Source organism: Hippoglossus hippoglossus, chromosome 22 (assembly GCF_009819705.1).
Source record: "Hippoglossus hippoglossus isolate fHipHip1 chromosome 22, fHipHip1.pri, whole genome shotgun sequence".
NCBI classification, from domain to species: domain Eukaryota; kingdom Metazoa; phylum Chordata; class Actinopteri; order Pleuronectiformes; family Pleuronectidae; genus Hippoglossus; species Hippoglossus hippoglossus.
The window spans coordinates 15746238-15774194 of record NC_047172.1 but is presented as its reverse complement, the minus strand read 5'-3'; the positions used below and the strand labels follow the sequence as shown (position 1 = coordinate 15774194).

The window sequence follows — 27957 nt, the reverse complement described above, 5'->3', positions numbered from 1 at the left end:
AGGGTTTACCACTGAACTGGACAGACAAATGTTACCACTTCATCACATTTTCTGTCTGCATCCTCTAACTATAGCTCCTATAAATGAAAAGCAGAGGCTCATGGGAGCTGTCATGTTTTAGCTCGGTCGCATTCGCCTCAACAAGTTCTTTTCCCAAAGATGATCACTTTATTGTTTAATGAGATGTTCCTGTAGCTATGTTACTGACCTCGACCAGTTGTAAGCAGCTCCTTCATTTCTTATGGACATTGCATTATGGGACAGTTGCACTCCTCCTCGACCTTTTGTCGCACCTCTGTGAATTGGCACACCGCTCGTGATTTGTGATGTCGTTTATTAAGTATTTATTGCTGGTTTACAAGATCGGACCTTCGCTTGTGCAGACTTGAGTTTACTGAGGTTGGCACTAAGAGAGAGGGCTCTGAAAGAAGCGTACAGTATCATCATTTTATTATTCAGGGGGTACAAGCACCATTCCCCTGATATGAGTTGTTTGAATACATTACTATTTCTACTTTAATTTGTTGTAATTTCCTATAGATTATTTAATTGCAATTGAATCTTCTGACGGGGGAAACGGCTCCTCGTGACATGAAGTCCTGTGTGAAGATGATGTGAATCACTGCCTTACACACACACACACACATCTTGTATGATTGCTCGCCTCAGATTGTTTGGTTTGTTTTTGTGCTGCTTGCTAAGGGGTTTCCCACCACACACTGTTTGTGCTTTAAAAGTGCAGCTGATCTCCATTAGGTTTAATAGACGTTTCTAAATGTGCTTTTGCATCGAAGTCATCTCCAGAAAATGAAGTCATTTCATCGAGCATATTCTCACTTCCCAGGGGAAGATTGAATGCTTTATTTATCTATTTATTTAAAGTATCTAAGGGATTTTAATTTTAACTATGAAAGCACACTTGTATTATAATTTATCAACAGTGGATGGTTATTGACACAAATGTTATTTTCAAGTCCTGTGTATCACAACATCAAAATGATGTTTTGTTTTTTCTTTTTTCTGAGAAAAAAAATGTATCACGGGTTGCCAGGATGTGATTAAACAAGCTGCATTTACAGCATTAAGACTCATACTGCAGAATGAGACCAGGTATTCTACTGTAAAGGTATACAGGAGACATTTGTCCACATGTGATTTAACCTAAAATCATCTTCTAACCTTACCTGAAATGATTAGGTCATAAAGATTTCAAATCCAAATATTCTATTCCAGCACAGTCTCCTGGTTTTAGGCCTTTGAAATTGCACTAAATGGATTGAAGGCTGCACATGACTTCTGTCCTGTGTTTATATATTCTGCTGTATGTGTGTAAATACTTTTTCTAAGTATGACTGCAATGAGCAATATGCAGTGTGAAATCAGAGAAAAAGATGTGCTGTAAATTTTTTTATTTTAAGTCAGTTAATAAAGTTTGACAAAAAAAAAAGCGTTGGTTTAATTGCAGTGTCCTTAAAAAACATTTTTATCAATGGAATATTTACTGTTTTCAGCAGTGTGTATGTCCTTAAGGAACTGCACTTGAGAAATGTCTGTTTATTGTCCCCTCAACAGTAAGATGAAATAGCCCCTGGCTCACTCTAATACGCACAGGTGGCATTCATCATGTTTACGCACGTCATTTACGCACTTTTCTAATGACAAGCGTTCGTTGAATCTGACGCGACATGTTCGTACGAACTCACCGTGCGAACAAATGTACGAGAAATTTAGGATAAGAACACGAACATGTTCTTGCACGGGGCCCATTGTGATTTGAATAAAGACGTGTTCATGCGTAACCTGGGAAAAAGAGTCATTGGTTCCTTCAGGACACAAGAAAACAAACTTGGTCTGTTTGGCACCAGGGTGTCAATTTACCCTCCGCTAATTACCTGCAGCCGCGGCTGAGCTTTGCTTTTAGGCGCAGGTTGAAGGGAGAGGTGCAAACAGAGCAATCTGCTGCGATGAAAACAAAGTGGCATGTCTATATTTTGTGGAGTGTTTTATCACTTGGCCTCCTCTGCTGTGCAGCCGACACATCTGCATTTACAAGAAGGAAAAGGGGTGTTTCTAACCTGGGTAATCCAAGATCCAAACCAGTCCAAGTGTCAGCAACAGAATTCTCCCTGAAGTTACCTGCCAGCACTTCTCCATTGTCTAAACTCAGTCCACCAAGGCGTCCCCCTCCTCTGGACCCTCGAGCCATGCGCCCTGCTAAGATCCAGTCGGACTTTGCCGCTGTCCCAGACGTCTCTGTGACCTGCTCCACGTCTGACTTGGTCGTGCGGGTCAAACCAGCTTTCTACGGTCTGGGCGCGGAGGCCGAGGAGCTGAGATTAGGCCACAGCTGCAGGAGCAACGGGGTTCTCAGACCGTACGGTGACCTCCTCTTCACGTATCCGCTGACAGCGTGTGATGCCGTGCGTGAGGTAAGATGTGCCACTTGTTTCCACACTATTTCAACCTCTGTGTCTTGAGTCTAGGAGTCACAGCTGTGGCCCCTCATGACAGGCGCCTGGGGGTTACCTGGTCTACAAATTCGTGCTCCATTACGAGCCATCGCCAAAACGGTTCCCAAGCACAGCGCACAGGATCGATGTCGACATTGAATGCCGTTATCAGAGGTTGGACCTGTAGCTTCGTTGATTTTAACATCTCGTGTGTGTGTGTGTGTGTGTGGGGTCACCACTAACATCCTCCCACACCTGTTCAGGAACCATCACGTGTACCTGCTGGCTGTGAAACCCACCTGGCAAACTGCTGTGATGCGTAAAAAGCTGAAAGGGCGCCCCAGTGACTTCAAGATCGAGTTGATGGATGGTATGCGTTAAACCCTGTGACTTGATCCATGTTTAAACTTCGATAAATCTCATTTGAGTTGCTTCATGTGACAAGGACGCTGGAAGTAGGGGTCCCGGGTGGGCCACAGCACCCTCTACAGACAAGGGATGTAACTGCAAGGCAAAAAAGTTGACTTTGAAACTTTTATTTCATTTAATTTCCTAAAGAGCAAGATAGAAGCATTTTTTATAGTATTTGATTAATTTTCCATTTAGCCTTTCTGATGTGCATTCTGTGTGAACTGTCCATAGCTGAATATGGTACTTGGTTGCTTTGACATTTTTGTTGGGTAACATGTTCTAAAACCGGTGTAAATGTTAATCATTCAAATGAATTGTAAAATCACAAATTGTGCGCATCTGCCCTGCAGTTAATAAGATGGCATTATATAGACATTTGTCCAGCACCTCCAACTCTGAAACTGAAAAAATAACCTTTTATTTCATTCTGAGATTCCTGGAGCGCACCAGCCAGGCCCCACGTGTACCAGCTTGGCCAGACGGTAAATGTCCAGGTCTCTGCCCTGCATCTCCCCTCTGGAGGAAAACTGTACATCAGCAGCTGCTATGCAACACCATCCAGTGGCTCCAAATCATATCTCAAATACACCATCATCGACAATTTTGGGTATGTACGATTTTTTGGGGGGTATTTCTTGGCTTTGCTCTCGACCTGATTTGCGATTAACCTGGATCGGTGTGATGATGTTCTCATCCATAGCTGTATGCTGGACAGCAAGAAAGACCCGGGGGCCTCTCAGTTCATTTATCGCACGGACAAAACCCTGCAGTTCTCCCTGAAGGCCTTCCACTTTACCCCTGACCCTGACACAGAGGTGAGAGTGTAGAAGCTACGGATTCTCCACATTCACACTGTTGCAATAGTGGTATAACCCCCTTCTCTGCTTTAGGTCAGCATTCACTGTGAATTTTCAGTCACATCAGAGGATCCAAGTCCTACACACAAATCCTGCACCTACATAGGAAACAGGTGACTATTCCCCTACTGTAGTACAAATTTTTCAGTGTTTTCATGTGGACTAAGCATATTTTTCTCCTTTGCGATGATAGGTGGAAGGCCCTCACTGGTGACGACTCTTTATGTGAATGCTGTGATTCAGAGTGTGTGACCTCTGACCCCTGGAAGGCCATGACAGAAGGTCTGTGACAGTTTCCTCCGAATTAATTACAGGATATTCAATCACCTTTTCCTACTGGGTTATATCGAAGATATTTTACCTGCTGTAAGTGTGAGTACTCAACTCAATCAATCAAAAATGGTATTTGACATATTTTCTTCCAAGGTTCTGCCAGCAGTGAGTCGCTGCTCGTCTCCGATCAGCCGTACGCAGCAGAGGAGGGTTTTCTACCAATCAGTCCTTCCCTGGTCAGCGTGAGCAGAGAGGACAAGACCCCAGTCAGTCGACAAATTGATGAGCAGCACAGTCCTGAGTATGTGTGGGAAAGTGCAGATGTAGTAGAATATGATGATTATGATGAAGAAGAGTACACAGAAGAGGAGCTCGGTGAAGTGGAAAGCAGGATAATCTTCGGCGATACGACAGAACCCGAGTCAGAGAAATTCATTTTCAGGCATGGTGTTTTAGTGGAGGAGAGGAGCGAGGCTGAAGTGAAGAATGTAGATGAGCCTGAAGATGACGGCTCAGCGTATGACATGGAGGATGTTTTCGAGGGTGAAGCAGAGCATGAAATATCTGAGGGAAGAGAAGATGAGACCTCTGATGCTCAGCAGACGATCCATTCGAATCAGAGGGAAGGTGAAGTGCTCCGTCACTGGGCGCAGTTGGAGCAGCTAAGAGTCGGCCTGCAGAGAGAGGTGCAGCTGCCGGAGTCTGAAGGTGAGGAAGAAAAGAGGACGTACACGGGTAGAGATGAAGAGCATGACAGGACAAGGGCCTATGATGAAGAGAGGAAGAACGATGATGGTCTGGCAGATGTAGATGATATGACGTGGTATTTCACATGGAGGTAGTATTAGTTCAATGGATTCTCCACTTAAAGACTGTTCTAGTTCTTCATACATTTAAATTCAATAAAAACAAACTTGAAAATGCAAATTACTTTTTTGTCCTAACTTACTAAGATGCTATTTTTCTAAAATTGTGAGTTTCAAAAGCATGACATGTTGGACTAAAACAACAGGATGAACCAATTAGATTTTGGTCCTCTTTAATTCCAAGTGAACATTTGTACCAAATTTAAAGAAATTCCATTAAGTCAAAAGTGTGCTTTGAGATCACAGCGACCTTGACCTTTGATCATTGACCACCAAAATCATCCTTGTGTCCAACTGAACGTTTGTGCCAAATCTGAAAAATGAAGTGTTAAGGTATTGGACGGACGGACAAACTGAAAACAGAATGCCTATGGTCACTTGCTGTCGCCAGCGTGGAGACAAATAAATATGACCTCAGTCACTGCAAGAATTTAATTTGTCCATAAATCTTTATTCTTTCCATAATAAATGATCATTTGACATTACGATGTCTGAAAACACTTTGAAATATATTATAGTCCAACACAGAAATATCCCACTGTTAGAGCCATAACAACTGTAAGAAAGGCAAAGCCTCCATTATCAGTAACTAAAAGCAGCGGAAAACATGCTCCAAATATAAAGTGATTCCAGTATAACTTGCCATGTCCACTTCTTTCTTTTTGTGATAGCAGTGTTCATGCACATCGATAGCTTTGAATCATAAAAAAATTAAGTGGGATTTATTTTGAGAAAACTAATTTGGATAGGATTAAGATCGACACAAACTGATTTATATAATGATATAAGGGTTTAACACAACATTGCAAAGTAGACATTCTGTAGAGACCCTCCTCCTGAACATTACAGGAAAAATAACTTAAGATAATTAATATTTTTCTTTTTAACAAATATAATTTGTGTGGAAAGTCTTTGGGGGGAAATACAGAAAAAAACAGTATAGCACAGATCCATCAGTACTGGATAATTTAAATGTACAACACGTTGCTATATTTACAGATGAGTGCCCAAAAGTCCCATCGTTGCAAGTTCTAACCACAAGCTCTGATTCAGCAGGACATAAGTGGTACAATCATTGTTTGGCACTAGAGGGCAGTATATTCCCATTTCTTGCAACAGTAAAACTCAGAATGCCCCCTATAGCAAAAGAAAATAGATGATTCTTAGTAAAATGCAAACTGTGTACTTTAAGACCCACACCATTAACAAGACATTCAAATGATTTTCTATTAAATCCAGCATGTTTCAAAATCCAGTTATTGAAATAAGCATATATCCACATCCAGTTTCATGTCTCTCACTCACAAAGATCAACTTGCAGTGTTATTATTAGTAAGTCCTTCCCGGTCTCCTTCAGTCTTTACAATCATGTCGATAGTGTTTCTCCTCCTTCCGCCGCACCTGCTGTCCCATTTGTCTTCTCTGCACCATCTGAGGTTGGAGAATAAAAGCAGAAGTAGGTTAATTGAGTGAAGAGGTGATATAATATAACAACTGATTGGAATTTTAGCCATGCTAGCAGCATGGCTCTAAGGCCGAATATTGTTCGGTTGGTCCAACTCTCTGACACAGAGTGAACTAACTCAACAACTAGCCTACATCTCAGGTGTTTTTAACACACACCGCCCCACTGTGCCTGTGACCCTAGGAGTGCTGCATTTTAACCCAAATCTAACTCTGTTTGCAAACCAAAAAAGTCATCACGTCATCATTCTGGATACTAACTCTTACCATGGATACTCTCTTGCTGTGCTTCCTGTCCTGCAGTTTGCTCCGTCCCTTCACTGGTCTCATTCTCTTTGGCCTTCGATTTGGGTTTCTTTGCTACAGGTGGTGGCACCTTGCTCCCTTTCTTCAAAGACTCTGATTCACTCACCACCTTTGTTACAGGGGAAACCTCCAGCTTATTCTGCACTCTTGTCTTGGCCTCTGTCACTGGCTTGGTCTCAATCACCACCTTCCTGTTGCTCTTGGAGAAGATAAAACTTGCTGTGTTAGTGGGAGACTTGGGGGACCTTTGGAGATCTATTGGTGATGTAGGTGATGGCACGCTGAGTCGAGATGCAGGGCTCTCTTTTGATCTGGCTGCTGTCCTCAACCGGATGGCCTCCTGTAGTTTCATCGAAGGAGAGGCAGTCGTAGCAGGAGGAGACTTTTTCATAGGGGAGGGTACTGTGGATGCAGGTGGAGCCACAAGAGACTGGGACTTGGGTAAAGCTGGTTGTGAAGTGACGATGACAGGCAGAGAAGTGGATGTAGGAGAGGTCACTATCAGAGACCTTCTGATAGGTTTTTGAGGAGCTTCTCCGTTGGCAGATGAGGTTGGAACCTGATCACTGGCCTGCTGTTTTCTCATTGTGACCTCAGTCTTTAGTTCCTCTTGAGTTTTAGGGGGCTCTGGACTGCTGTTGACAGACCGCAGTTTGACCTTCTGTAGGAGGGAGGGGGTTACAATAGGAGTGGGTTCCTCCTGTACAACATGAGCAGAGGTCAGCTCTTGGCTTTGGTTTTCTGTGCTTACAGTACTAGACTGAAGCTTAATGCTGGTAAGACCCTGCACAGGTAAAGGTGGAGGCAAAGGAATGTTTACAGATGGAGAAGGAGCTGGTTCTTGGGGCTTTTCTGGTGAAGGAGAGGTTTCAGGACCTTTCTGGATTGACACTTCAGATGGTTGCGATGGTGGGACCTCATGGGTTGTTGGACCAGGTACAGCCTGAGGTTGCTCTACCGGAGGCGGAGGTGGGATACTCTGTGGGGGAAGGAGAATACTGCTCGGTGAAACTTGATTCGTTTCAGGTTCAGCTAGGATGTCTTCTTTTGGGAGATCAATATCCCGCTCTGACAAATAGGGCTTTGATTGTAGGGGTGGTGGAGGTGGAATACTTTGTGGTGGGTTGAGCTTGCAAACAAGTGTTTCTTCTACAGATGATTGAGAGACACATTTTTGCGAAGACAAAAGAACAACCTCTTCAGTAGATGGAGCGAGTATCTCTGTCGAAGGGGGCACCTTGATAGCCAGTGGAGGGGAGGACTGTTTGGGTGGAGAAACCTGTTCAGGTGGTGGCAGAGAGACTTCATTGGGTGGTAGGGGGGGGACTTCTTTAGGTGCTGCAGGAGAGATTTCCTTTGGGTCTGGAGGAGAGACTTCCTTAGGTGGTGGAGGAGAGACTTCCTTAGGTGGTGGAGGAGAGACTTCCTTAGGTGCTGGAGGAGAGACTTCCTTAGGGGCTGGAGGAGAGACTTCCTTAAGTGGTGGCGGAGAGACTTCCTTAGGTGGTGGCGGAGAGACTTCTTTAGGTGGTGGCGGAGAGACTTCCTTAGGGGCTGGAGGAGAGACTTCTTTAGGTGGTGGCAGAGAGACTTCCTTAGGTGGTGGCGGAGAGACTTCTTTAGGTGGTGGGGGAGAGACTTCTTTAGGGGCTGGAGGAGAAACTTCTTTAGGTGGTGGTGGTGGGGGAGAGACTTCTTTAGGTGGTGGGGGAGGAATTTCTTTAGGTGGCAAAGGAGAGACTTCTTTAGTTTGTGGTGGAGAGAACTCTTCAGGTGGTGGAGGAGAGAATTCTTTAGGTGGTGGTGGAAAGATCTCTCTTGGCGGCAGATGGGCCTTTTTAATTGTAGGAGGGGAGACCGCATTAATTGGTGGAGGGGGGGCTGTGTAGGGTGGTGGAGGAGGGATATTCAGTGGTGGAGGGGTAATCCCTTGGGATGAACTTGAATTCTGTGGTTCTGCCTCTGTTATCACTACTGATACAACAGATGTAGTTGCAGAAGAGTCGCCACCAGGAGTGGACCTCTCTGGTGGCACCTGAACAGGTATGACAAACCCTACCTCACCAAACAATGGGGGAGGCGGGGGAAAATCTGTCACATCAGGCCCAGCAACTCCTACTTGTGCTATTGGTGGAGGTGGAGGTGGAGGGGGCCAGGATGACTCAGGGGATACAACAGCTCGTACTAATGTGACAGAGGTAACTTCTGTGGTCTGTTTAGCGTGGGGTTGAGGAGAATGGTGCGACACTGCAGGCGAGGGTGATGGAGAAATGTGTGCTAATGAGATATCCATGTTGGTCTTTACCTCTGTTGTTTCTGTGGATGTCTTATTTGGGTCTTCTTTCAGTGCTGCTGTCACTCTTTCTTCACGTTTCTCTACAGCCTTCACTAACATCTCATTTATTATGTCACTTACTTTAGCTTTTTCTGTCACCTTGCCGTTTCCTTTCAAATCAACATTCTGAGCCAGTCTTTCATTCTTCTCTTTATGAATCTCTGCACTCGAAATCACACTTTCTTGAACTTTCCTTCTCTCAATCACATGTAAGGATCCATTAATGGACTCCACTGTTACAGCTGGATTCTTCTGTTTTCTTTCTACCACCGAGCTCTTCACAGATCCATCTGTAGAGGCAGATGGCGACTGCCTCTGTTGTCTCCTGTCCTTTGGATTCTTCTTTATGATGGCATCAAGGTTGTCAGGTGCCGGGGGTCCAAGCAGCAGCTCAAAGCTTCGCTTGCTGTGAGCCCATACCTCTGGTGGAGGGGGTGGAGGTGCGTGGACTTTAGGTGGCGGAGGGATGTTAAAGAGTTCTCTCAATGTCCTTACAGAGGCACTGATGCCGACTGTGTCAACTGAGTCCATGTTATTGTCCCCAGAGTGTTTACTGTTTTCAGGAGCCTCTGACTGTGTGAGAGGGGACGGAGCTGAACCAGTAGATGTGGACCCAGGAAAGAACTTTTGAAGCTTTGCCAAGATGATCTTGTGTCTTGGAGATGTACTTTGAGGCTGTTTAGAAAGCTGTGGGGATGTTGCATCTTGGCTGGAGTAACCACTGGACGGTGAGATTATTTTGCTAGGCTTATTCTCCTGAGGTGGTTCCTGCTTCCCTTGTGAATAATCCACCTTTACAGCTTCCTCTGCCTTTAGTGCCTGGGCTCTAATGGGACTGAATGACCCTGTGGATTCCTCAAGAGAACTGGTGTCAGCATTGTAGCCAGGGCTGTCTATGATTCTTGAGGACATAGATGAAGGTTCTGAGTGGTTTTTTTCATTTTCCTCAACTGTAGTGGAGATTCTGTGGAGGGAAGATTCGCCTGGAAAGACCCTAACCTCGGCCAGATCACGTGATCGCCGCTTCATCTTATTGTGGAGGGAATAGGAGCGGCTTGGAGGAGGAGGAGCCTTCTTGGACTTCATGACGGACATGCTACGCACAAACGGTCCCTCTTTCTTAGGTGCTTGCGCTTTACCAATGAGCACGCCATTAGAGTTGTAATTGGAAGACTTGCTGACATTGTCCTCTTTAGCAGAAGCATCCCCGTCCTGCAACATCTGGCGGGGGGTGCTGCTGCTGGAGATGGTTGAGGAGTCAGACACCAAGGTCTCTGAGGACTCAGAGTTACTCCAACAAGAGCTGTCAGACAGATTGTGGGAGTTTTGGCGGGAGGCGGAGGTGATGGTAGAACTTCTGGAGGAAGTGGTTCTGGACGAAGACGCTCTAGAGGAAGCACGGGAGGGGGCTGGGCTGGAGAGAAGCAGGCTGCTCTTGCTGACAGTGCGAAGGCTGTTGCGACTCTGTTTACGGCTGATTTCTACCACCTCGATGGACGGTGGCAACACAGCATTGGGAATGATTTTGGACATGTAAGGAGCCTGGGGTGACATGGACATGACAGGGCTAGGCGGCTCCTGCTGGAGGCTGTTGGCAGTGGTCATCCAGGGAACAGCCAGGGACCGAGGCCTCTGTCCATCTGAAAAGTCAGGACCCAGGTGGTACAACAGGGCCAGGTCATCCCTATGTCCAGCATGGGTGGCATTGAGTTTCTTGATTTGGGCCTTGTTTAGGGGATGGATGATCTTTTTGTCTTGAAGGCCGGCACTGGCTCCCTTTTGTGACTGAGCTGCTAGCTGTGGGCCATCAGTGGTGGGGCTCTCATCAGTCTCACCATTATAAAGCTGTTCTTCATCTAACTTATGAGCCAGTGTCCAGCCCTGTCTGTCCAACCCTGACAGAAGAAAGCAGCAGTAATTAGCACAAGTTCATATTATAATTACAGGAAGAGACAATAGTCACATGGCGGCCATTTTCCTCTGAGTCCTGCTCAGGGTGGGAAGCTCACATTGTACTGACGGTTTGTTTTAAGCACCTTAGCATTGGATTGAGCATTTAGCATTAGATTACCATCTTACTTCCAGGTGTAAATAGTTTTGCCCCCAGAGGTGCATTGATATTTTCGAATTTTAAAAAAATGGCCACCGTGTAAATATGATCTATGGCCATGCAAAATTCATTCTTTCATTTTCTAAGTATAAGATATACATATGCTGTGTAAACATAGCACATACAACTGACAGAGTTAGTCAAAGACTGTCAGATTTTTTGTAATACATTTTAAAAACGAGCTGCATACCCCACTCTCTCTGGACATGCTGCGGTATACCCGCAACAGTCTTCCTGTGTCGTCTCCTTCTCGTCTTTTCTGACTTTTTCCCAGAGTTCAATGGTCTGAATGTTGATCCTGGGTCGACAGCACATGAGAGAAAAGAGATAAAAGTTGATTCCTTGGTCCTTAACACAAATCAGATTTAAACTCAATCCAATCTGTACATGTCACCCGTTAATTGTTTGTATGTGCATCACTATATGTTGTACAGTAACCAAAAGCAGGAGTTCTGGTGGTGAAGTTACCTTGTCTGGTGAGTCCAGAGCGGGACGATCTCGTGGACACAGATGATTGTACTGAGACGATGGAGGATGTGTCTGCAATGGTGCTGTCTGTCATAAAGCCTCCACCCTCCCCATCTGTTTGGACCGTCCTTCTCGACTGGCAAAAGGGGAGAAAAATTATTTTCACGTACATTTTCATTATTAAAGCAAGAAAACAGCAAATTTTTGGTGTCACTTACAATTGTGCTTTCATTATCCTGGAACTCCACTCCGTTATTGGTTTCTGCAAGGAGAGGCCCATTAAACTCGGATTTAAAATGACATTTCAAATACTTAACATACTTTGTATCCTGTATCATGTCGTGCAGATGCTCTTGAGCAATATGCAGATCGTTATCAACATGTTGGCATGGGACAGCTCTGATTTAGTGCAGAGATGTAAAGACTATAATAATAGTGTTTTTGTACCCTCCTGCTGCATCATTTTCAACCCCTCCAGGGCCTCAGTGTGAAGATCCTCCAGGTGCTTGGGCCTGCTGGCCTCGATGAATACATTCTCCTGGAGCAGCAGCGGCGCCTGGGTCTTGTCATCGTCATCTCGCTTTGGTAAAGCTTTAAGTAAAGAGAGGGGGAGAGGGGATCAGCATGGATCAAGTCAAATCTCTGTGTTAGTGTAACAGCAGATAAGGGGGGTCCGTCCATATGGACAGGACAAGAACATTCAGGTGTCTGCCAGGGTGATTTAAGCTCTTGAACAGTAAATAAGTTTTAAGGGTGCGAGCACAAATTAAAAAGGCTGAAGTCCAGTTCCACTCATGCAGGATTAGCCTCCAGGGACTCTGACAATGACTTAAGAAGGGATTATCAAGTCAAAAATCTACCCTCTGCAAGTTTTTTTCTAGCCTAAGTACCATTTAATAAGATAGTGAAAAGGACGCTAATGAAATTGCTGTAACATCTCGTTGACTGCCGACTACATCAGTCAAAGCTTTTATTGACTAATTATAAAATACCTGAGATACCAGGTCATGAACCGAGGGCACCATCCAAGTAGACGATGATGAAATTCATAGGAACGGCAAAACCTGAAAAATCTCTTCTATCAACTGACATGTCAAAATCAAGTTGAATTGCTGGTTATATTGTTATGACTTTACTCAGACTGTTCTCGTTTCCTGTGTTAATGCCCCAGAGCTACTGTATTTCAGAATGATTCTTTGTCATTAGTGAGTCCTCCTCAAACAGTTCTACAATATACTGGCACTTTTTCATTGTTTGTGTGCTGGACTTTGTGTTCAGAGCATTTTAGTCTGGGGTGCAGATTAAAGTTAGAAAAGTTTGTGTTCATCCTACCTGGTTTATTTGCAATGTAGATGTTAAAGCCAATTTGTTTTATTGTTTACATATGTGGTTTATATATAGGTTTGAATGATTTACTGACCTGCTGTCTTTTAAGTAATAGACACCATCTTCAGAACCAAGTTCACAACTTTTCAAAGTAAAAGCTGTGGAGTTGAGCACGGTATAAAGCCTTGCAGCAGTAAAACGAATGTTGTGCTTTTACTTTGAAGACAACTTGTAAAGGATGAAGTGATTCTATGAATGTTGTTGCCATGAAAGAGATCAGCACCCACAACTCCCAAGAATGTCTGTCTCAGTCCAGTATACTAAAGTAAAAATGATCAGATTAATAGTTTATCTGAGGAGAAGAAGACACATTCAACTTGGTCCACCCCTAATGACGGCTACAGAGCACTGGTTGCTTGTTTATTCACATTTTATTAATACTGAATGTATCGTGTCTGCAAATCACGCCAAATTCGACCCTGCACTTCCCTTGACCACTAACAATAAAGGGGGGGAAGAGATGAACAGAGATTGAATCATTCCACAGACAGACAAACACTTGCAGAATTAGAAGGTATATTAAGATCAAATTTATCTGAATGAAAATGTTGCTTTGCATTTCAAGGGCACCTGGCATTTGATGGAACTCTTTAATACATGTGGTGCCCTCACGGCTCCAGGGCACCGTCTGGGATCACTGGGCTAACAACCTGCTAAGACACTTTTATGTAATGGGGACAGCTGCTCTACATTTAGCCACCGACCGTACTCTACTGTCCGCACTGCTGCTGTAAGACCGCACTGACATTAGCCTCGACACCCACATGCTCAGTGATCACTACCAATTGTTACGACTTGTCTCTTCTGTAACAGCATTCATTACATGTGCTCTGGCGTTAAATAATCAATTATCTATAATAAGGCAAAAATGCAGGTATTCAATACCTCAAGTGGGACCAAGATTCACAGCACATTTTATAAGCACAGTAAATATAACACACAAAGGGTTTTTATGATCCACAATGAATGCCCAGATTAATTAGTTTATTGCCTGTTGATCCACCCAGAGCTGGTAATACCTGAATGTCTGAAACAGAAATGTCAACAATCAGAGCATGAGCAATCGGTTCAAGTCATGAACCAATCAGATCTATTGTCTCAAAATTACAAACTACAAGTGCCATGCGCTGCCGTCACTCACCTTTCCTCCTGAAGACAGTTGGAAAGCAGTTGATTTTAGCCGAGTTATTCGTCAGAAGCACCACCATGTTCTTTCTTGTATCATGTAGAAGTGCATCTAAACTAAATCCGAGTTGTGTTCAAGAAAGAAGAACAAAACATGTGATCTAAGAAGGTGCAGTCCGCAGTGTGTGAGTTAAATAAACATCCTGGGGGGATCAGATGAAGCCGGGGATGATAATCTCGCTTGTTTTTTATGAAGTTGTTGTTATTGTCAGTTCAGCGCTATGCAGAACAGCAAAGGTCTCCACGGCCAATGGCCAATCAGAGCTCAGACACTAATCCGCAGCAGCCTAATTCCTGCCATCCCTCTCTCACTCCCCCTCGTCACTGCTCAATGAGATACCCAGCATCCCCACTGTTGCTCCCCATCTGCAGGCACGCTCCCCCTGGATTGGTCAGCAGGGACGCAGGTCACACATGTAAACATTAGGAGCGAAGGGAAAGCTGTTGTCAGGGATTTGAGGTCTATGACGGTGTCACGGGTGGCTCCCCCACAGCTTTAGCATTGTAAATAAACAACACTAACACACGCACTACACTGCTTTTGACCACACGCCAGTTACAGAGCCCAAGCAACACAGCAAATCAATATATCAGAATAGGTTCTTTTATTTTGTTTTTTTAAACACTAAACGGCCTGGCCTCTAAATAAAACTCTGAGCTTCTCTGCCTACTTTATCGCTCAGATCCTCTGATCAGCCGCTCCTGGCTTTTCCTTTGTCGAGGCTCAAGGGTAAAGTGTAAGTGTGCCCCAAAGTCAACCTTTTACCATTAAGGGCTCCCTGCTTGTCAACACACTCAAGGCAGAACTAAAGACTCTTTTTTTCTCTTTTGAGTGTCACATCATAACATTATTATTTTATTTTACAGTTTCTTGTACTTTGCATTGCGTCTTCTTTTATTGTACATCAAATAATTTTAATTTAATTTTATCTTATGTAACTCTTTCTAGCATTTTGTATTCTGTCTCATTTTATTGTACAGTAAATCATAACATTTCTATTTTATTTTGGTTTTATTTGACTCTTTCTAGCATTACACATTCCGTCTCCTTTCATTGTGCAGCGGTTTAGTCACTGCGGTTGTTTTTAAAACTGCTTATAAAGAAACTTGACTTCATAAAGAGACAGAACTTTATTGCCGTGCCACAAGGGGGAGTGAGTGAATTGAAATGATCTAATTCCCAAAACAAGATTCCAAAAATTTTTTTAAGAAGAGGCCTGCAGCTCAACCGCACATGGTCACACATGTGCAAAATGTTCCTTGTTGTTTGCAGCAATGCGACATTAAAATTATTACAGTGAGAGTAGAGGTTGGCAGGTCTTAAATTCCTCAGTTAACCAAGACCTGATATTATCCCGACCTGAAATTTGAAAAAGGTTTCTTCCAAACTTGTTTTTGAGACGAATTTCCTTTTTAATCGCCATTTAAGACACCTCAAACTAATCAGCGGCTGAGTGGTTCAGTCACTTCCTGGTGTGCCGAGCAGACACGATACGGAATGTATGACATCTGAACAAATGGGAAACATTCCCATGGTCGTGATCCTGCCGACTGAGTCAGACAACAGCAACGTTGACAAATAAGAGAAGAAAAAATTAGTCGCATGTGTTGCCAGTACATAGTAACAAGAAGGAAGAGATTATTGCTTACACAGAGGTCGCTGCTGCAGTGGTTCAGCCTGCAGATGTAAACAGAAAGTTGATATGCATGTGTAGTGTAGAGTCAGTCTGGGACAACACATAATCTAGTTGCCATGACAGTACACACACACACACACACATGCACACACACTTGACTGCAGAGGCCCGGAGTGATGGGTGGGGCATGACTGCAAGTTAATGAGGGCCTCACATTATCGCTGCTCCTGTGACCACATTGTAATTGTGATATATTAAAAAGACGCCATCTGTCACGGCCGGATTGTGCGGAAGCTGGTGATATTAACGCGCTGGTAGTGATTACGTATGAGCCCCAAACGGATGTTTACATCCCAGATTTGGACAAAGACACTAAATCTAATGGATGCAATGCTGCATGACCAGTGTATTCAAGTTTTCGACATCTGAAAAAACAATATGTAAAAAAGGAAATTAGCTTGAGGAGGAATAATGATTCATTTTTTAATATGTAAAAAAAACTGAATTTCAAGTAGACTATTTTAAACAAGCAAACATCTGTTGTTTTGGTAAAATATGGAGGCTCTGGAAACAGAGCGAGAGGAGCATTCGGGAAATATTTTGCATCAGCAGCTAAAGTAAACAAATTACAACCAGTGAAACAGACCAAGTATTTATCATGTGTAACCATGGTGATACTTATTAAGTTGTACCTGTAACTACTGGTTTTAGATGAACCACACTGTCAATCTTTGAGTAATCTCAAAGAGCTATAATTTAAGCTTTTATTTTATAAACCTGCTAATGATGAAATACATAGAATTGTAAATAAACCTGTAACAGTGGAGATAGTAGATCAGGGGCACATTGAAAATTAATCCACAAATTATCTATTTATCTTTTGATCATTAAATTTTTAACAAGGCTACATAATCAGATAATAATTATTCATAATAATTTTTCTGCTTTGTCATTTAACATTTAACAAGCTGCGACTCCACAACACTTTATCTCTGACCATCTCCAGTGTAACTTTCCATAACACACCCAACACGATTAGTAACACTGAGGTCACTTGTCTCTCAAATGTTCTATTTGGATTTTCCTTTCTCTTTTTTAATCAGTTTAATTAGAAGTTATGAAAATGTTATTTACGTCAAGTTCTTATTACGTCAGGTTTTTATGACCTCTCTGCACTGTCAGGATCAAAGTTTGGCCACAGATTCGACCCTTTGCTGGAAGCCTTCCCCGCGGTTTCTCTCTCTTTCACACAAAAAACTGTCCGGTCTTATAATAAAGACATAAAAAGCCCCAAAATATCTTTAAATAAAAAAAAGTATAAAAATGTGGCAGTGAAGCAATAAAATGTATTTGGGCTTTTACTTCACTTTGGTCCTTCTAAAAATACTGGTGTCAGCCTGTAAAACACTATGATATATACACAATAAACAAGTGTTTACAAGGAAAAACCCCAACCTCTGAGGAAAAATATTGACGATGTGACTTCACTGTCCTGAGCACAATCTGCCTCAGTTTGATAGGAAGGAGGGGGAGGAGAGACAAAGATAAGTCGCTCAGTTCAAACTTATTGGGAAAATCATCGGTTTGAGAACCAGACACAAAACACATCAACACAAACAAACTGATGTTCATGTGATCTAACTCCTCCTTGAACCGCTCCATGGGAATCAAACGGATGCAAATACCCCCACACACACACCTCTCTTCCCTGCCCCAACTTGCCCCTCTGTCTTGTTTTTGCATTGCCATGCAGACACATTCTCTCAGCTTCGACGGTGCTGCCAGGTGCTTAAGCCTCTACAATCGTCACCAACCTGGCTGAATACACTGGGATAACAGCAGGGAGAAGGGTCGAGGGGCTCAGTGTAATACGTGTACACTCAGGATACATTGGACAAACGCATTGTGGGCAGAGGTGTGTGCACTTCACGCTCTTGATTTCCCATGAATTAAATATAAACATCACAGCCGAGAGAGAAGGAAAAGGAAGAGGTGTGGTGTGACAATGACAGCAACCCAGGTAACATCATCTGGCACGCAGGGATACACTCCAATTCACTGTCAGACCATACAATCTGTACGCCAGCAAATCAGCACGTATCAGATACCTCCAGACCCTCAAAGCACACACATGCATGTACTTGTATAGAGTTTTTATGGTCTCATCAACCATTTATCAGTATAATCACATTCACACATATATTCATAAAGCACTTTTATACGCAGTGTATCACCACATTCATACATCGTCGGTTGGGGTTCCAAATGCAGACTGGAGGAGCCGGGGATCGAACTAACGACCCTTTGGACGTTTTTTTCTGTTTTATTACGTCTGAAGAAGGGGTCCCCATTTACTTTATTGTATGAGATTTGGCTGCAATGCTGTTTACCCCTGAAAGTGTTTTGTGGACTCAAACCAACCCTCCATCAGCATAGTGGTGAGTAGATAATGGGTGAATTTTCATTTTGGGTGAACTATCCCTTTAAATGTCATATAGAGACGAGGTATTTCTCAATAGCTTTAACTTTAAGCAGAAAATCCAATCCCATTAAAAACAGTGCAGGGTAAAGTTAAATATTCAGACCTGTTCGTGCCTGTTTAATGTAAGCACAACTTTGCTACAGGCTCCTACTACAACATGTGATTACAGACAATAAAACAGTAAGAAAAGAGGTCAACATTCTTGGTAGCAGATGAAGTGTGAGTAGCAGATGCTAATAATAGGCTGGGTATGGCTGAGGTGAAATTCAGAGCCAGCTGATGATTGTGGGTCAACATGGAAGAGAAAGACAAAAAAATGCAGAAGCCAAAATTCTCCATTTGTTATTCGGACCACGACTGAATGATCTGCCATGAAAGTTCGTTTCCATTCATCCATTATCTATACTACTTATTCTTTTTGAGCGGAACCAATCCCAGCTCAGACATTGGTTGAGAGGCGGGGTACACAGGACAGGTCGCCAGCGCATCACAGGGCCGACACAGACAAACAACCATTTGTCTCTGTACGATCTATTTAAAGTGTCAATTAATCTCGCCCCAATCTGTATGTTTTTGAACTGTGGAAGCTGAAGTACCCAGAGAAAACACGTGGGTGAACAGAACTGGGATTCGAACCAGGAACGGCCCTGCTGTGAGGCCAAGTGCTAACCACTACATCACCGTTATCACACTATGTGCAGCACACAGCAATCACACACTGCCAAAAGACACTACTGCCACAAGGACTCTTATGTAATGGAGGAGTAAGGGATCTAACCACCGACCCTGTGTTTAGTGGACAACCCGTCCTGAGCTACTTCTACCCACAATGAAAAAAAAAAGTGAAACAGCGGAAATAGCTTTCTATTAATTCAAAATATTCAAATTAAATTTAAATGATGCATTCAAACACCTCTGGACAACTAAAACACCAGGTTAAGCTGACGTACACTGGACAAATCTAATATACACAAGCAGAGTTCAACCTTATCACAGCTCCAGTCCGACAACAGGTCTGCATGTTCTTAAGAGAGGGAAACTCCACCAACCAACAGTTTACCAACTTTACTCTACTCTGCCGCAGTGGGAGGCTAAAACCAACAAAGTTATCTTCACTAACTGCACCGTGAATATCTACTCTTTTACAATAAGCATCATCGCTCCAAACTGTCTTCTTTAACTGCAAAAGTCACGAATGGTGACTCACAAAACTTTCCAGGCACATACAGTATTTATCAGTCTCTCACCACAGTGTGTCAGCACACATTTTCCTTTCGTGACAACAGCGTGTGCAGTTGTTGAAAAGCCACAGCGGTGGATCTGCATATCTGGACCATGAAACAATGTATGATTTCATGAATTTAAAACTGTTGCTGTTGGCTTGTCCTGTCAGGTCTGTTCACCGACATATAAATGGGAAGGATTGCAGAGAATAAAAGCAACTAGATGAAATGAAACTTGAGTACAATGTGGAGATGGCACTAGAGGGCAAACTGGCACTTTTTGTGAACCTGTCTCAACATCTGAATGACCTAAATATGATCCTCTGACATTTGGGTGTGGTGACTCTTCACCTATTGAAATATAATCCTGGTAAATGTCCGTAAAACCCTGTAATTATAAATAAGCATTTGTGTGACTGTTTAGTATACAGAGTCAAGTCATAAACACAGAAATTCCCATGACGTCAGTATCAACTTGATTCGTACCCACACATAAACAACTATATATCAGTGGCATGCTGTCAGGACAAGCAATGTAAGCCGTGCTTGACTGGTTAAAGTTAAAAATAGACATCAGTTAGAACAACACAAAAGAGGAAGTGATATCTCTTCTTAAATCTCAGAACAGCATCAGAACAACATCAGATCTTTAAGGATCTGATGTTGCCCCATTTTTATTTATTGTTCTCTTGTGGCCGCAGTAGGCTATTGGCTCTTGAGGCTACTTTGTCATCGCATTTATCATTTCTCTCATCTTCCTGAATGTTGACGTGTGCATTGTGGATAATCCTAAAGGACGGTTGACCAAACTGTATTTAATGATGGATGACATAACAGCACCGCAAAAGTGAAGCCAAGTCATCTGGATTTCCCCCTGGTGGCTGGTTGTAGTATAGGTCATATATCCCACCTCCTTCGTGTCCACAGATTGGACACGGACCTGACAAGAAACTCAAAATGCACATGAAAATATTTTTTTCTCAAAGATATTTTCTTTGGACCTTATTACCATTAATGAGACTGGTCAGTGGACCTCAATACTGCAGCTTCACCCTACAATCACTACTGCGCAGACTCTGGCTATTACATTGTCAAAAATGCAAGATGGCAGCACCCGTATTCAGGATATTTGGGCTTCATTTTTGAACAATGGGGGAAGTAGAGACGTGTCGTCCATCTTTCAACAGTCTATGTGGGTGACTATAGGTGCAGAGACAAATGTGCTGGTGTGTAATTTTCTCATCTACAGAGAGCCTGGTTCTCTTTGCAAGATCTGCTGTAAGTGTGAGAAGTTTGCGACGGCATATTGTTGGATTCTGCGTTTGTCACTGAAAGCTAAGGGCAAATATTTAAAAGATTACCATAGAAGTGTATTTTTTTTATATTTATCTACTCTCTATAATGTACATCGGATACTTTTACACCTTTGATACATGATCAAATATGTTAATATAATCGGAATCCTGAAAGGTGATGTACAGGCAGGATGAAAAAATCTGGAGACATGACAGGCCCTGAATTTAAGAGACATACTACTTCTATTGTCATGAAAAGTTGATGATAATAATAATAATAATGATTAAAAGAAGAAGAATTTTAGGTTGTAATCTGGTCCATCCTGTTGTTGTAGCACACAGTTGAATCACACATGGAGATGGAAGGGGTGTTTGTGTGTGTGTGTGTGTGTGTGTGTGTGTGTGTGTGTGTGTGTGTGTGTGTGTGTGTGTGTGTGTGTGTGTGTGTGTGTGTGTGTTGTGTACATGCATATGAGACTTGATTTCAACCTGACTTCAAAAAGAAATATTACTGTATGTTTAAAAGTCTGTAAAGTACCATTTAAATTGACCTCAACCTCTCTCCTCCAGTTCTTGTAATTCATCAACAAGTGCTTTTCACTCAAAAGCTAAATAATGGCAGCATCTTTCAGAGAGATCTCTCTCCTCCTCCTGAGGTAAAAAGGCCATTAATTACTTCCTGCTATGAGAGGAAGAAAGTGAAATTCTATCTTCTCACACCTTTTCTTCTGCCCTTCATTGTTGCTGTGTCATCATCACAACACAATAAGACACCCTACGCCCCACAAACACACTAAACTAGGGTCAAAAACAATATTAAAGCCTACTTTTAGCAGTGACATATTCATTTCTAAAAATCGTCTTTGGCCTATATTAAGTAGCGTGTAACTTGTGCTTTGTTGCCTCCATGGTCGCGTGATTGTTTTACTTTCATTTCCCTTAACGAGGGAAGTGTGTGTTGCAAGTTTTTCCTTCTGTCTTTTGCTTCTTTGTCTGTCATCCCAAAGCTAAAAACACACTCCAGGTTTATTCTATAATGCTACCACTGCTAGTTCATAAAAAAATGTAACGTCGAACATCATGATGAACCCGTTTAAGCTGCAATTATTTTATTCAGCTGTATTAAAGCAGGTGTGCCACAAAGCATGGCACAGGACAGTAAAGCTACAGAACGACACAAGCCTAACAATCCAGTTTCATTTGAGCTGAGTCTCTGACCAAATATTCAACAAAGGAAGCTAAATAAAAATGCCTCATATGATCTGAACTTGGCAGGCAAGCCAAACATATGCTCTCGCACACAAAGGGCTCCCTCTTAGCTTCTCCACAGAAATATGTTTATAACTTACAGGAATGTGAGGAATCTCTCAGGGAGTGTTCACAGTGAACAGGTGACCTTCCGAGAACGCCACTCTACGACTGTATGACCTTATCTGTCTTCCCTTCACCTTATTTTCAATTTAAATAAACTGGGGGATTATTCTTAAAGCCCACAGGATCTGAGAGGCGAAAAGTTGCACAAGAGGAGCCTGTTGTCTTCTTTGACATAAGATTGGGTAAACTGACTGTACAGCAGGGAGATAAATCTCTGTCAGACCATCAGGTGTGACAGGATCCACATTGACAGGGAGAGGAATTAGACAAATAGAAGTTAATTAATTTGTCAAGACAGATAAGCTCTGGCTTCTGGCTCAGGATGAAACACTGTCAGAGAACATAATGAGGAGTTGGGTTGATCACACTGAAGGTTCAGGAGGCCAGAGTTTATCTCTCCAAAAACCTGCTGCTATGCACTTCCCTCTCTGGTCAAACTCCACAAGACTTGTTTACAAAAATACATTCCTGTAAGAGCAAAGGGTAAAGTAACCCAGTAAAGAGTTTGGATTTGTGTGTGGAGACCAAAGCTGAGACCGAGTCAAGCCAGGTTCAGACAAAGATTCTGAAATGATACTTGGGTTGGGTTTGGTCACATGGACTGTGCTATGTACGTGCCTGTAATCGGGGGAAATATTTGGATTGGGTCTGGGGACACAAAAAAACAGAATATGTGTCTGGTTCGGGTCGGGCTTGTTTAGTTATCTCTTGGGTTGTTCAGGTTCGGACAGAAAAACTGCGGCCCAAGCCACACTCAAGTTTGAATGCTCTTCCTGACAGGAAATTCAGCTCAACCTGCACTGTCATCCCCAATGAAGAGCAAACACGTTGGGAAATTCCCTTCTCTGATGTGTTAATAGAAGGTTTGTTTAATTTATTATTCCACAGAAGACATACAAGATGATACAAACGCAGCTAGAGGGCTGTTTATATATAATTTGTCAATATTGTTATGAATGAATGCATGTAGTGTCGAATTTGGTTCGATTTTTTCTACATTAATAAACTTTGAATAAACAGCTGACCAGCACTCTGGAGCAGCAAACGGCTTGAACTCATCAATGTAAGTGACGTTGTCGATCACGACAACAGCGTGTTCAGAGCACGTGCACGACAATGGCAACAACAACTTCAGGTGAACAGCTCTTTGTGCAGCAGCGGTGGTGCAGCGTCAGGGTTCTGTGGACTGAGTCCAGCAGTCGTTCTTTACTTGTCACGGCTTGATTACTGCAGGTCACTCTTTAGAGTTTCAGAAAGACAGGCTGCAACCAGCATTACCAGGTCAAGCATACAGCCCATTCCGAACAGGCATGTTTAGAACAGACACTGCACGATAATAGGCCTTGTATAAAAAGCATGTTTAATCTTTGGAAGAACTACTGAAGGACAAAATACAGCTTTTTGCAAAGAGCATTTTGAAAAGTTGATTGTAATACTGCATGTTTATCTCTTTGTCTGCATCTCTTTGTACGCGACCGAAACAGCACAGGGATAAATGTGAGGCAGAGCTGAAAACATCTGGTGAATAAAGCGTGGCGAACTGGAAGAGAGTTGTGTGGCATGCTTTAATTTTAACAGACTTGTACTGAAGCTCACGCTGATCTGCACCTCGCTGTGTTCCCGTAGTCCGGCCCTGATACAAGGTTCTCATACACACTCACACTCCATTTGATCCTCTGTGGGTTCCAGTGTCTCAGTGTGATGAGGAACAATGTGAGCAGAGGGGTCAGGAAAAAAAAGAGAACCCCTTGTTCCTCCCTCACTGTAACGGTCCTGGCATGGCTTTTAATTAACTGGCACCGTGCCCGCCATGCCAGGCATTTAGTGGGCAGGAGGCCCCTCGGGCATCACTACAGATCATCATCAGGGGCTCAGCCTGGAGGTAGGCACTTTAATGAGCGAGTGCGTTACATTGCTCCTGCAGTAAACCTCCCCTGGATGCATTTTGGGAATTGCAGAGCTTCTTGTCTAATCAGAGGAAGCGTCTGATGAGGAGTTTACTGTGGCTGTTTTCAGCGCCAACACAATACATTTATAGAGCATAATAACAGACAGCTCTGGTTCCAGAAGTCAATTTCCCATTCATTTTCTCCACTGATGTTCATAAAATTCTTGTTAAAAAAAGTCTGGAACCAGGCCAACCAGCTACTAGAATCAGGGGAAAAGTATTGGAAAACGGAAAAAAGGTAAAAGTGAAGGAACTACGCATCCCATAAACCATTGCAAATTATCCCTTTCTAAAGACTTCCAGCAGATCTCCTTTTGAATTTAACCTTGTTGTAGTAACACCATATGAAACGATCAGAGCTGAACAATGTAACATTGAGCTCCACCAATCACAGACGGCACTATTACACCTGAGAATTGTGGGTAGATTCTATCTCGACATCAGGAATTTATGTTGTGAACTAGTGGTTCCTACAGGAGCATCTAACATCATTTCACAATCACGTAGCTTGTGGTAAGTCTACGTTGGAAGGTTACAATATTATGGCTGATAATCAAAATGTCTGAAAATGAATGGTTAGAAGTTAGAAGTCAAGTTAAAGTAAGTTAGAAGCAAACACTTTGTGGTTAACTTAACCTGACCTGATATACAGGGAGGCCCATTTTTTTTTTAACTAATTAAGAATTTCAGTAGGGCCTCGGCTCGATGTGGGAGGCAGCCTCTCTAAGTTGACCTTGGCAGAGGAGAAACTCCTAATCTCTCGTCACAGTTTACTTTCTCTTACATAACCCTCAACTTCGCACTGCTGCCGTAGCACAATACAGTGCAAGAAAGTACACTGGCACTTTTGTCTGCGTAGTCCTCTTCTACCAAAGTGTGTTTATACATACTCGTCTTCTGTTGTGGGTATAGTTTGACTGTGTGACTGAATGAATTTGATTCCCATGGAAATCCCCGCCCAACATCCTACGAGCTGTGCGCCTCCACCACGAAGAGCAAAAGAAACGGGCGGAGCCGCCTCTGTCTGTAGATTGATTAGCCAAGACTGCACAAGCACTGTCAGACAAACACATATAACACGGACCTAACCAAACTCTGCTGGTACGTTTGTGTTTTTACATAAACCAACTCAGCAAAATCAAGGTTTTGCATGTCTGTGTGTCTGATGTTTTTGTCCGACTGCATCAAGGTGTGTGATTAATGAGGGCAGAAAACTAAAGTTCCTACTTACACTTTACACAAAAAAAAACTGGGTTAACAAAGGGAGGACTGCTATAGTGAAACATGCTGACATATGAGCCCACATGTGCAAGCTCCAACAAGATCTGCCGAGCGCAGCTCTGGGAAAAGTCAAGAGTGTCGCTGCTTATTTTCTTGGGAGTGTGTGAATAAGTTTTTACGTGCTCACTGTGCGCGTGCGTGTCACCTATTGACTGTGTGGGTGTATGTAGGCAAAGCCAAGATGAAAGACACCTTCCCCTTAAATGCATGTCCCGTGTAGATGGCTGCCACAGCACAGCACTTCACCCTGCGTGTAAACCCGATGACCAGGTAAGTAAGCGATGGTATCACAGTAAAACAGGACAGACAGAGATTTTTTCACAGCAAACAAAGTGAGCTGAGGGTCAGGAGGCGAGTTGGAAGTCAGTCTGAGCAAACACCTCTGCAGTGAACAAACACACATGCCTGGTAGGCAAGGAGTGGGATATTCCACCAGTTCCCAGCAACTTTTACCTGCTCGTCAAAAATGTCCTGTGATTAAACTGCCCTCTGCAGAAATACTTGTACTTACAGTTGTGTGCTTAAATAATAACAAGACCATGCTGCAATAATTTGCTTCACTTGACATTAATACACATATTATTATAGAATATGTGTTTTTACTATACTATAAGTACTGTGACCTCATAGCAGGAACTGGAATGGCCTTGATTGTTCCTTGTAGTAAGTGTGTGTGTGTGTGTGTGTGTGTGTGTGTGTGTGTGTGTGTGTGTGTGTGTGTGTGTGTGAAGCTAAAACAAGCCAGTGTTTTGCTCAATATAACATATATAGTGTTTTAATATTATCTTATTCATTAGTAACTTATTGTATAGAGAGGACAATGTAGACGTGGTTGTAAACACAACGATGGTGTTTGCAACTGCGTCACAGCGCGAGTGCACACATGCACCGTAATGGACGAGCTTCCAGAGCAGGATTCAAGTCTTATATAAGACTCAGGATTTCCCCCAGAATACAGTTTAGACGAGGCATTAATTCAGACACATCTTGAAGCGACTCAACTCATGATCAATTCAGTTAGTAGATGAGGGTCTAAATAAAGCCACATTCACACATATTTGCCTCTGTTCCTTTTCCCCCTGCAGGTTAATGTGTTATTTCATAAGAGTCTTGTCATATTTTTTGTTTTTTGGGGAATTCACAATGGTGAGCTACAGAAACAGATTCTTTAAACTGTAAAATAATGGCAAATTGTAGAGAAGGGGCTTAAACATCTGACAATCTCCTGCTGCGTTCTTCATACAGTATATGAAAGTCAAACTCCAGAAAATGTCCAGACCCAATATTCTGCTAATTTAATGTTAATGTCTGAAAAGGCTTTGCTGTGGATATTATGGCACACGTAGAATACTGTCAACTATACCACAGAGCAGCTCACTTATAAAAGGTGAGATTAAACAAATGCAGTGCAGCAAATCTGTGTGCTCTCACCGTGACTGTTTCCATGTGGATGTGTCTGTCGTCCTGACCTCTGCACTCCCTTGTGTCCACCCTGTTGCCCAGCATGGTGCCCATCCAAGGCCAAGTCGAGTGCAGGACCCAAACCCAGATTCCGCCCATTAGGGCCCAGATCCTTCCTCTTCTTGCCCTTCAGCCAACCCAGAGCCCGGCCGAGGGAGTGACTGCGCTTCTTGTGGCCCTTTTTGCCGTGCTTCTCCTGTGCAAAAATCTGAACCACGTCCTGGGGGAGCAGTTCCCCGAACCCCAGCGAGTCACGGTTAGACATACCACCTCACACTGGAGCTGTGCCCTGAAAGAGAAAAAAAAAGCAAAGAAGGAAAAGAGAACAAAGGTTAAGATAGAAATTCAAATTTCAAGCACCACATGTGCTGGCACTCAAAGAGAGGTAAGTATTAAAGTACCGTAGCAGTTATATTTTTTTCCAATCGATTTACAACCTTTTCTTGCTACCACTTGGATTTTATTAATGTCACTAGAGAATTAAAATCAACTTACAGAGACTGAGATTTACTCTTGGTTATCCATTTGAGTGAACATAAACAATAACAACTGAGAAATACACTTAAAGTCGACTTTATTTTAATATCATTCACCATACAACCTTAGGCTGGAGCGATTATGAAAACGTTCATGGAAATCACAACCTCCGATATTTGAGAGTTGGCACAAACTGCTCAAATTCAAATAGGAGTATATCTGATTAGTGTCTACCTTCCAGCTTTGATTTCCCATTAACCAAGGTCATTAGGGCACAGTCACACATACGACAATGCAGAGCGAATATGGCGAGTCAAAGGTTACCAAAGTTCACCTCCTCGCGAAGCCACACTGCGACTTGCTTTGCCACAGGAAGCAAAGGTTTTATTCACTTCCTCACACGCACAGATTGGAATTGAACAGGAGATGAAGGTTCGCCACAGCTACATTCGCCAATGTGTGACTGATGTAGTAGATACTGGTTCCTCCGTAAATACACCACAGAAGCAACAAAGTTCACAGGGATGGATTATGTCAAACAGGTTTCAAGTCTCAGCAGGGTGGATTTCATCTTGAAAAAGAGAGGTTATAAAAGTTTAAAATCAAACTAAAGCACGTACTATACTTTAAGGAATGTGTGGTAGTGATGTTAACTACTAACAACAGGA

The 27957-nt window shown here is 42.9% G+C and overlaps 2 protein-coding genes across 2 annotated transcripts in view; one reads left to right on the top strand and one right to left on the bottom strand.

Annotated features, from left to right (window-relative positions):
• The first annotated feature begins 1647 nt into the window (after positions 1-1647).
• On the top strand, positions 1648-4918 carry si:ch211-67f13.7 (uncharacterized protein LOC565426 homolog). The gene is made up of 9 exons (XM_034576099.1): positions 1648-2429; positions 2512-2624; positions 2714-2820; positions 3294-3468; positions 3562-3676; positions 3752-3831; positions 3912-4000; positions 4145-4643; positions 4674-4918. The coding sequence occupies exons 1-9, from the start codon at positions 1965-1967 to the stop codon at positions 4831-4833; spliced, it is 1803 nt and encodes a 600-aa protein (XP_034431990.1). The 5' UTR covers positions 1648-1964; the 3' UTR covers positions 4834-4918.
• Positions 4919-5287: 369 nt separating this feature from the next.
• LOC117755999 (uncharacterized protein KIAA1522 homolog) overlaps positions 5288-27957 on the bottom strand; it is a 30955-nt gene continuing 8285 nt past the window's right edge. Inside the window, exons 2-8 of the mRNA XM_034576267.1 lie at positions 26783-27103; positions 11988-12131; positions 11759-11802; positions 11541-11676; positions 11263-11370; positions 6589-10857; positions 5288-6288 (exon numbers count right to left, since the gene is read on the bottom strand). Of these exons, the coding sequence (XP_034432158.1) occupies positions 6224-6288; positions 6589-10857; positions 11263-11370; positions 11541-11676; positions 11759-11802; positions 11988-12131; positions 26783-27077 (5061 nt within the window). The 5' untranslated portion in view covers positions 27078-27103 and the 3' untranslated portion in view covers positions 5288-6223. The remainder of the gene's footprint in view (positions 6289-6588; positions 10858-11262; positions 11371-11540; positions 11677-11758; positions 11803-11987; positions 12132-26782; positions 27104-27957) is intronic.

Coding starts and splice junctions, on each gene's coding strand:
- si:ch211-67f13.7 (XM_034576099.1), top strand. CDS start 1,965: ATGAAAACAAAGTGGCATGTCTATATTTTGTGGAGTGTTTTATCACTT. Junction 2,430..2,511: donor CGTGTGATGCCGTGCGTGAG/GTAAGATGTGCC, acceptor CCCTCATGACAG/GCGCCTGGGGGTTACCTGGT. Junction 3,677..3,751: donor CCCCTGACCCTGACACAGAG/GTGAGAGTGTAG, acceptor TCTCTGCTTTAG/GTCAGCATTCACTGTGAATT.